Source organism: Eptatretus burgeri, chromosome 2 (assembly GCF_056783735.1).
Source record: "Eptatretus burgeri isolate ZD-2024b chromosome 2, Ebu_testis_v1, whole genome shotgun sequence".
NCBI classification, from domain to species: Eukaryota; Metazoa; Chordata; class Myxini; order Myxiniformes; family Myxinidae; genus Eptatretus; species Eptatretus burgeri.
In genome coordinates, this window is record NC_140962.1 from 136,729,265 (window position 1) to 136,739,696 (window position 10,432).

At 43.0% G+C, this 10,432-nt stretch overlaps 1 protein-coding gene across 1 annotated transcript in view; it reads left to right on the top strand.

Annotated features, from left to right (window-relative positions):
- Nucleotides 1-10,058, top strand: part of LOC147033236 (beta-4C adrenergic receptor-like) — a 34,636-nt gene extending 24,578 nt beyond the window's left edge. Inside the window, exon 3 of the mRNA XM_085871387.1 lies at nt 8,886-10,058. Within this exon, the coding sequence (XP_085727513.1) occupies nt 8,886-9,188 (303 nt within the window). The 3' untranslated portion in view covers nt 9,189-10,058. The remainder of the gene's footprint in view (nt 1-8,885) is intronic.
- Nucleotides 10,059-10,432: the final 374 nt, after the last annotated feature.

Genomic DNA, 10,432 nt, shown 5'->3' on the forward strand with positions numbered 1-10,432 from the left:
GAACTCCTCTTCGTATTTCCCGAGTGTATTTAAAATAAATAAAATAATGACTGGTCCGACTCGGTGAGCAGTGAGCACAGTGCATTGCAAAATGAAGAGATTTCTTATACGAGCGAGTGGTAGCGAGGACCAGCCTGGGCCTTTAACTGGAATCGAAGAATCTCATCAACCACCTACTAAGAAAACAAAGCCTCCATGTCGGAAATATAATCCAGAATATTTAAAATTGGGATTTACATTTACTGGATCCAAGGATGAACCAAAGCCCCAGTGCTGCATTATTTGTCAGGAGGTATTGTCATACGAAGCGCTTAATCCCGCGACATTGCTACACAACATCTGGAATGTGTAAAGAAGCCACTTTGAGGTTTTTTTTTTTCAACAAAAGAAACAGGAACTTTGCCATTAGGAGTTTTCAATGCGTCAAATGACAACTGGACTTGATAGTGGTTTGAAAGCATCTTTCCTGATTTCGCTGAGGATTGCAAAGTCCAAAAAGCTCACACAGTTGGAGAAGATCTTGTGTTTCCCTGTGTGAGGGATGTGTGTGAATGATTATTTGGCTTCGAAGTAGTAAAAAAAAAAATATATATATATATATATATTTGCCTCCATTCCAATTTCAAATAATCCATATTGTCATCGCATTCAAGACATGTCACTTGATATAGAAGAGCAATTTGTTCAATGTCTTCGAAGTAAGAGATTTGCCATTCAACTCGATGAATCCACAGACGTTGCTGGTTTTGCTCAATTACTGCTTTACATGCGGTATCCTTGGGAAGATGAAATCGTTGAAGATTTCCTGTTTTGTAAACGTCTGGAAATTGGGACAACTGGTGAAGAAATCTTGAAAGCAATTGATTCCTACATGTGTGCACATTGTTTGAAGTTGTCGGATTGTATCAGGGTATGTACCGACGGTGCACATTCAATGATGGGAGTGTACAAAGGTGTGATTCGGTGGGTAAAACAAGTTTCCCCAGCAGTACGAGTAACCCTCTGCATTGTGCACATGGAAGCCAATTAGAAGCTTACCATTTGGAGCCAGAACGATAAACTGTTCTGGCAGATACAAGGAAAACAGTAAACTTTGTTAAAGCAAAGCCACTTAATTCTCGTCTTTTTGCTGGACTATTCAATGAAATGGGAGCTCATCATGTCCAACTGTTGCTGCACGCCGAGATCCACTGGCTATCACGTGGGCGATTCTTGCAAAGTGTATTTGAGCTGCACAAGAAACTGGAGGGAGTCTTTACAAACGCAAGTTACAGCCATGCAAGCGAATTCAAAGACCAACTCTTTCTTACTAAACTTGCATATTTAGCTGATATATTTAACCTTCTGAATGATTTCAACCTTTCACTGTAAGGCTACAAATATACGAACACTTTGATGCTTAGCGATAAAGTGATGGGATTCAGAAAGAAATTCGGTGTGTGGTGAACTCACTTGGAAAATGGAATTACTAGAATGTTTCGGTTGCTCACACAATTTCTCAGTAATTCTGAAATTGGATTGCCCAGCATCAAAGCAGTTTTGACTGCTCACCTTAATGCCTTGGATACGCAATTTGAGACTTACTTCAGAGACATTTCAGAAAACAAGTGGGAGTGGATCTGTGCAACACTCTCCAAAGATGTTGTTTCAAACACAAACCTCAGCTATGAAGCCCAAGATCAGCTGGTGGATTTGTCATGTGATGGCAGCCTGAAAGTAAAATTCAAAGAGTAATCTCTCACGGCCTTTTGGCTCTCGACTGAAAAGCACTATGAAGAACTGTCAGGTGAAGCAATAACAATATTGTGTGCATTTGCAACATCTTATGCTTGCGAAGCTGGATTCTCTTGCTTAACAGCCCTAAAAACAAAGTACAGATCTCAACTCCAGCCAGAACATGACATACGTACCTGCCGATCCACGATTTCTCCTCGCATTAATGAACTGGTTGGGAAGATTCAAGCCCAGGCCCTCTTTAAGTTGGGTAAGTTATTATTATGTTTGTGGGGTAGATGGAGGAACTTCAGAGTAAAGGTAGGATTGCATTGAGTAGCATGGTCCGTGGACAAGCAGGAGACATGTCGATGTAATTTCAGTAGGGAAACTGTCAGCTTAAGTTGTTACATGCCACTGCATGGGGGCGGTACTGTGTTAATTAGGTTGGGATTAAGGCCAAATTCTCCCAGTATCTGATTGCCCCCGTGACCTTGTCCTCTGTTTTTGCATTTACAAGACCGGTGGTAAAAAGGAATCACGTCCTTAAACAACAACAACAACAACAACAACAACAACAACAACAACTGAGTCGAACATTCCAAGCAGGCAAAAACCCAGCCCCCAGGAATGACAACTCGTAAACCACACCCCTAGAGTGGATGATGGATGGGCATGATGTCAGAAGTTTTGAGGCAGAGGAGAGTGTTGTGTGAGGTACATGATTGGAGGAAAAAGGATCTCGCTCACTGGCTTCCCCTCAACATGGTGAAGAAAGCTGCACGATTCTCGTGTTCATGCTGAGGCAAATTTGTAGGCGTGCTGGAGCAAAACGCTAACCATTGACTATTCGGCTGAGTCGTGAAGTGTGTACGTTTCTGAGGAGAGAAGAAGAGCATTCCTCGTGGCCTTATCATGGGGCCTCAGAAATCGTCTTGTCATGTGGTTGAGGAGGATGGGGGGCGATTGCGTTGAGCAGACCTGATGCAAGAGAGGAACGGTCAGCATATTCTCTCACGAAAAGAAGCTGCATGATAATTTCTGGGCCCTGGCAATGAATGCCACCACACGAATACCTCACGTACGTTTACCGCCCAGAGAGCGGCGTGGCACCATTTTCGGGTACAGTTTCCCACGCAGTGATTATGCAGTTTTGACAATGCCAGGGGCAAAAAGGATCATCTTTGGACGAAGCTAAAGGCCCTGTCACACCTCGACATTTTAGCCAGCGTATGGCAAGGTATCAAAATGTATGTAAAATGCTGGCGTACGCTGAACTATTGATGTTTTTTTCCCCAGTTTTGGATGTATTCATAATGAGTTGGACGTATGCATAACGTATTAGTAACATACACAGAACGTTTCGATAAAATATAGATAACTTATATCAACGAATGCTGAGCGTGTTGTCGGCGTTCACAACCTATGCCCAACGATAGTCTAACTTATGCATAGCGCGCGGCAGCGTATCGCCGACGATCACGTGGCGTAGCCTATTAAAAGGCTGCGGCTCGACGATTCAAATCATAACCGCACTAGACATCGAAGTGTCAAGCCGCGGTCACACCTTGACGTTTTAGCCAGCGTATGCCGACGTATGAAAAATTTGCCGAATACGCTGGCACACGTCGAATACGTTATGGGTAAGTTTTGTATACGTTAAGAGCACGCTGAAGCACGCTGGCATATGTCGTAGTACGCCGAGTACGTCGGCAAATTTTCAGCATGTTGAAAATTTTTCGACGTATGCCAGCGTATGACACACGTTCCGCATACACTGGCCATAAGTTGTAGGCACGTTCCGCAATCGTTGACACACGTCAACACACGTTTCTTGTAAGTTACTCATAAGTCGAAACACATTGCGGTAATGTTTAGCGTGAGTGTTCCAGTCTCCCTGGTTTTTTTATTTTTTTTTTCTTCGGTATGACGGTGATGTTGACACTTCGATTTCTAGTGCGGTTATGATTTAAATCGTTGAGCGGCAGCCTATTAATTATATTATATTATAACCGCACTAGAAATCGAAGTGTCAACATCACCGTCATACCGAAGAAAAAAATAAAATAAAAAAAACAGGGAGTCTGGAACACTCACGCTAAACATTACCTCGACGTGTTTCGACTTATGAGTAACTTACAAGTAACGTGTGTTGACGTGTGTCAACGATCGTGTAACGTGCCTACAACACGTTACTCATAGGTTAGAAATAAGTTTTGGGTACGCTAAACATTACCTCGACATGTTTCGACTTATGAGTAACTTATAAGTAACGTGTGTTGACGTGTGTCAACGATCGCGTAACGTGCCTACAACTTAAGGCCAGCGTATGCGGAACGTGTGAGTCATACGCTGGCATACGTCAAAAAATTTCAAGCATGTAAAATTTGTCTAACAGCTCGGCGTACTGCGACGTATGCCAGCGTACTCTTAACGTATACTAAACTTACCCATAACGTATTCGACGTGTGCCAGCGTTTTAGACAAATTTATCATACGTCGGCATACACTGGCTAAATCGTCAAGGTGTGACAGGACCTTAAGTGCTGGAATAAAGGAGGGATTTTTATTTTGTTTTATCTTTTCCCTTGTCCGTTTTTGTAACTGTGTGTTGAGGCGCCTCGACTTTAGGCTGTAGATTACCTCACGTTTCATTGCCTCATGCTTTGATTTATTTTTATTATTACGCCTTGATTTATTCCTCTTCTGAACACTTGATTTATGTTCATTAAACCAATCTTTATCTATTAAGATTGCTCGTGTCTGTCTATTCGTTGTGGGTTCAAGTATAAACCCTTGTCCTCCGTCCTGGTGAAAACATCTGATACAATCTTCACCGCCTCCCATCCTGCACGTACCATATCTCCAGGGAACTCGGTTGTTCATCTCCAAGGTAGAACTGTTCGGCTATCTGTCCAAGCCAGTCTTAACCAGCATGGACACGACATTGGCGTCCGGAGCAGGATATTTTTAAAACCCCTTGAAATTTGGAGTCAGGATTGTGGGATTCAAACCCTGATCAACAATTGTTGATCAGGAGCAGTATATTTATTAACTAGTTGCCGAAGACAACTGATGTCGGAGCGGGATTTTTTGAGCCCCCCCCCCACCACGACAATTGGCATCGGGGTGGGATTTTTGTATCCATCACGACATTTTGTGTCAGAGTGAGCTTAAGCTTTAAAAAAAAAAAATTGGGAGTCTAAATTTTTTAATTAGCACCTCTCTTCCATCGAGGGGGTTGCAGTGACCAATGTGCAAATTGATAGTTAATTGGTGTCAGGAGAAAAGAACGCTTGGAAATTTAAGGGAAATGATTTTTTTCCCCCTGTTGTGATTGAACGTGTGTGAGAAATGGTGGATGTGCACGAGATGGTGAGGATTGTGCGAGATAGTGACCATGAAGGAAGTGAGCCAGGGGTGTAGTTGTTCGAGGACGATAGGATGGAAGCTTTCCCGTCCCGAGCGTCAGTTCCCCCTCCTTCACAGTGACGGAGAATGAGACGCAGGGAACGGATGCGATGACTCTCCAGTTCCAGTTAAAACAAATAATGGAACAAATGAACTGAAATAATGAATGATTGGAAGGCAAAATGTATAAACAAACGAGTAAATTGAAGTGACAAATTAATGGAATGGAGAGTAACATGAAGGGAATGACTGATCGAATGAACGAGTTTCAGGAGAGAATAATATAGGAACTGGGGGCACAAATTGATGGAGTTGGGAAAATAAATAACATGAAGGGAATGGTAAACGAAATTGATGAACAAAGGAATGAAATGGGGGGAAAAGTTGGAAGGACAAATTGGGTCAACAAATAAAATAATGGACAAAGTAAATGAGGACCTGGAGGGCCATCGTGTTTGTGTGGATGCCAGAATGCAACAGCAGGTCGAGGAATGGGGATTTTTAAATGTCAGGGTGGTGGTTTGGCTGAGGAGGTGAAGAAGTTGGGGGCCCGTGTAACAGAACAAGAGCAGGTGTTAGTTCATGAAGGCTTGTGGGAGACACAATTGACTGGGGGAAGGATGGATGAGATGTTACAGGAGCGGCTGAACACTTGGGACAATACCATCAAGGGAGTGATGGTAGAACCAAAAGTTTCTGTTATTCTCAATGGTGATATTGATGGTTCCGTTAAGACCATGCTTGGGCTGACTGACTTGTATAAAGCCAATGGTGAAGTTAAGCTGAACTTGCTGCACTTTGACATTGGGGATGTGACTGAACAGGGTCGAGCAGATTTGGCAGAGGCCATGTTTGAACCATTTGCAGAACAGGTATTAGAGGAGAGCGACAGTTGCGTTGACATGTCAAGTACCACACAAGTGGCTGATCTTAAAGCAATTGAAAGTGAGCTCGCTGATGTAAACTCTGAAGAGAGAATTAGCGCAATTTTAAAAAGTGCAAGGGGGTTTAACAGTCACAGATGGATCCCAAGAGGAAGAACAGGATGCTTGTCAAATGGACAAGTGGGAGAGTTTTTTTTTTTTTTGAAATGAATTTGCTGAACCAATCTCAGATTTCAGATTTGGATGAGATTTGTGAAGGCCAATTGCTCGCTGGTTGTGAGCCGTATGGAAGTGATGCCAAACAGAAGGTTATGACGAGTCTGGTGCTACTTGCTGTTGTAATGCAGATGGTACAGCTGTCGTTGAAAGTTGATCTATATAAATGCTTTTTGATGATTGTACAGTCGGGAATGACACATTGGATACTGTGAAGGAAAATGACGTTGAAGTTGCAAGTGTGCTGGGTGAGGAAAGTAATCTTCCTGAAGCATTGCTTCTTGAACTTGGCACTTGCAAGAAGGCAGATCTTGAAGTCTGTTTTGTTGAGGCGATGTTGGAACAATCCCAAGGAAAATGTATTGAGGAATAGAGTTGCAGCAACTGTAACTACTTGTTGGTTGAGTGGGAGGCTCATCTTGAACCAAACCAAAGTGAGTCAAGTGCAAGCTGTGAAGAGAAAATGCCTCCACGTGGTGTGAATATAGAGGATTCAAGTGATGAAGATGATTCTCGGCATTTTTCATTGGATGAACTCGTAGTTGCTGATGTACCCCAGGAATCCTTCCAAGATGTCAGATCTGCAGATTCTTCAGCAAGGGATATTGAGAAAAAACAGCTGGATGAATTGCATGATGAAGGTGAACTTTATCTGACTGCTCCGACGAAACACCAGTCTCAGCATTTCAATAATGCTAACTGGATTGGTTTACAAAACTTATTTTCTGACTTTCCTTGGAACGACTACTGCCTCTCCTCGGGCGATGCCTCGATCTCTGCTGAACATACAGCTGAGGTTATTGATGCAGGAATGGAGGATAATATCCCCTTCTCTTTGAAGTCTATCTGTCTGACCAATTATTGGTTCAATAATTCCTGCTTTGCGGCCATTCGTGCAAGGGATACCGCATATCAGACATGGAAAAACTCTTCTTCCTCCGACTCACATTCAGCTTTCATATCACTGCAAGCGTGTTATTCGTGAACTGAAGCATTCCTTCATTCAAAATAAATGTGACAACCTCTCATCTTCTTCCATCTATTTTTCCAGATCTTTTTGGTCCTTACCTTTTTGGTCCTTTTTGGTATTCTTCCAGATATTTTTGGTCCTTAGCTAAAAGTATATCCAACAACTTCTGTCACTACCTTTCCTTCACTTTTCCGTTCTGATGATGCTATCGCTGTCTCTCCGACCGATAAAGCAACTCTTTTTGGTTCTCTTTTCTCGTCTAACTCCACACTGGATGACTCTAACATTCCATCTCCCTCTGATGCTCACCTTGCCAATCCTATGTCCCTCCCTATAATCTCTTTTCATGGAGTCAAAAAAAAATTACTCCTCTCTGGACATATGAAAGGCCTACGGGCAAGATGGCATTCCTCCCCGTAATGAGAGGCGTAATGACGTCATGACATCATCGGTCATTCACTGACGTCATTAGGTCTGTCGTCGACAGACCGTCATTGCTGAGAGACATGATGCCACTCCTAGAAAACAGCATCTGCAATGTAAAACCCTCATCTGCACATGCTGACTACCTCAGAAGGCACATTTGATGCAAAAAATGTAACAAGAAACATTGTATATAAAGAAATTCTATAAATTACATTGTGAACACTGGACATATTGACGTCCTAACAAACCCTCACCTTAGAAACTTCTTGCGGAGCGCGGGTTTGGCTCGTGTTCATTAAACCCCTATTTATTAAGATTGCTTATGTCTGTCTATTCATTGTGGATTTGAGTATAAACCCTTGTCCTCTGTCCTGGTGAACACATTTGGTAGTGCTTCGCCGCCTCCCGTCCTGCGCGCACCATACTCTCCGGGAAACTCGGCTGTTCGCCTCTCAGGGAAATTGTTTGGCTATCCATCCAGGTCGGTGTTAACCGCCCCATCCATGACAACGGCATCGGGGTAATTAACTTAACCGGGTGGACACGACATTATATTCATACTTTACTCTCTCCATGTAATGATATCATTTAAAATGTGTAAGCAATAATGCAACAATTGTTAAGTTTCATACTGTTATCATTTTAAAGCACTAATTTGAACACTTTTTGAAGGGTCTGCTTTTTCACAGACAACACACAAATGCCCGTTGCGCGTGACATCACTATTAATCTGGTATATGCATATAAAAATTAGTTGTAAAATGTTGTTGTGAAAAAAGGGAGTAAGTGGTCCATAGGAAAAATATTGACACCAAGGTGGTCCGTATATTGAAAAAGGTCGGGAACCACTGCTCTAGATCTTCACTCATTCTTCACCCAAAGCTAGTCTCATGGTTTTAAACAACCGATTTCAGATGTCCTCAAAGAAAGAAGTCAAATGGCGTTAAATCTGGACGACATGGGGGTCATTCTCTTCGTCCACGACATCCTATATCCATCTGGAAGGCATCGTCTAAAATAATAACAAAATAAATTTAAAATATTTCATATGATTCCAGACATTTGAAACACCCTGTACTGTGCAACATAAATATTAGATGTCTTGAATAACTCAAGTTGATGAAATTTGCTTTTTGCTTAACTTCAAAAATCAGTAACATTACTGACAAGTGTTGGTGTCTCATGAATAATCATTTGAAATTACCTCAACCTTCATATTCCTCTTCCCCTTTCCATTTCCTCTCTTGTTGCTCATCCCAACGTAGGCTGAAACAATCAAAAAATCCTCCACAACTATGGATGCAACTACAAACCCATCAAAGAAAAGGACCAAAGCTGATCACCGTGCATTAATGACTCTAGGTTTTGTCATGGGAGTATTCGTAATTTGTTGGCTCCCTTTTTTCATGGTGAACATAATTAAGGCCCTTTGTCAGAATTGTGTGTCTGAACAAGTCTTCATGTCACTTAACTGGCTTGGTTACAGTAACTCAGCATTTAATCCAATATTGTATTCCCGCAGTCCTGACTTCCGTACATCCTATCGCAGCCTGTTTATGTGCAGGTGATGTTGCAGATCTTAGATAAACTCTTATCTATACTAATAAATGTGTGTGTGTGTTTGTGTGTGTGTGTGTGTGTGTGTGTGTGTGTGTGTGTGTGTGTGTGTGTGTGTGTGTGTGTGTGTGTGTGTGTGTGTGTGTGTGTGTGTGTTGTTCATAAAGCATACATATTGTCTCTGCTAACTCCCCTAACCCCACGACTCTCTCCCTTTGGTTCCATCTTTGCTCTACTTTCCCAATGCAGTGCAGCACCCTCCTCCCACACCTCTCTCTTGCTCTCTCTCCCTCTCTCTCATGCTGTCTTTGGACATATCTGAGAACGGTGGTTATGTCTGGACGTTGTTTGTCTCCAGATGTGTCCAGATGGTATTTATTTCCAGACGTGTCCAGATGGGAGGTTGTCTCCGGACACGTCCGGTCACTGTTTGTCTCCGGACGCGTCTGGGCATTGTTTATGTCCAGACCGGAGTTTATCTCCGGATGTGTCTAGATGGGAGTTTGTTTCCGGACATGTCCGAGTAGTGCTTGTCTCTAGACAGCTTGGCTCCAGATGTGTCCGGGCGGTGTTTGTCTCCGAACGTATCCGGATGGTATTTATGTCCGGATAGGAGTTTGTTTCCGGACATGTACTCGCAGTGTTTGCCTATGGACAGCTCTGCTCTGGATGCATCCGGGCAGTGTTTGTCTCCAAACGTGTTTGGGCGGTATTTGTTTCTGTACGGGAGTTTAAGTCCAGACATGTCCAGACTGGAGTTTCTCTCCAGATGTGTCCAAGCAGTGTTGTGTCCAGAGAGAGAGAGAGAGAGAGAGAGAGAGAGAGAGAGAGAGAGAGAGAGAGAGAGAGAGAGAGAGAGAAGAGAGAGAAGAGAGAGAAGAGAGAGAGAGAGAGAGAGAGAGAGAGAGAGAGAGAGAGAGAGAGAGAGAGAGAGAGAGAGAGAGAGAGAGAGAGAGAGAGAGAGAGAGAGAGAGAGAGAGAGAGAGAGAGAGAGAGAGAGAGAGAGAGAGAGAGAGAGAGAGAGAGAGAGAGAGAGAGAGAGAGAGAGAGAGAGAGAGAGAGAGAAGAGAGAGAGAGAGAGAGAGAGAGAGAGAGAGAGAGAGAGAGAGAGAGAGAGAGAGAGAAGAGAGAGAAGAGAGAGAAGAGAGAGAAGAGAGAGAGAGAGAGAGAGAAGAGAGAGAAGAGAGAGAAGAGAGAGAAGAGAGAGAAGAGAGAGAAGAGAGAGATAGATGTGGGAGGAGAGTGCAACACTGTA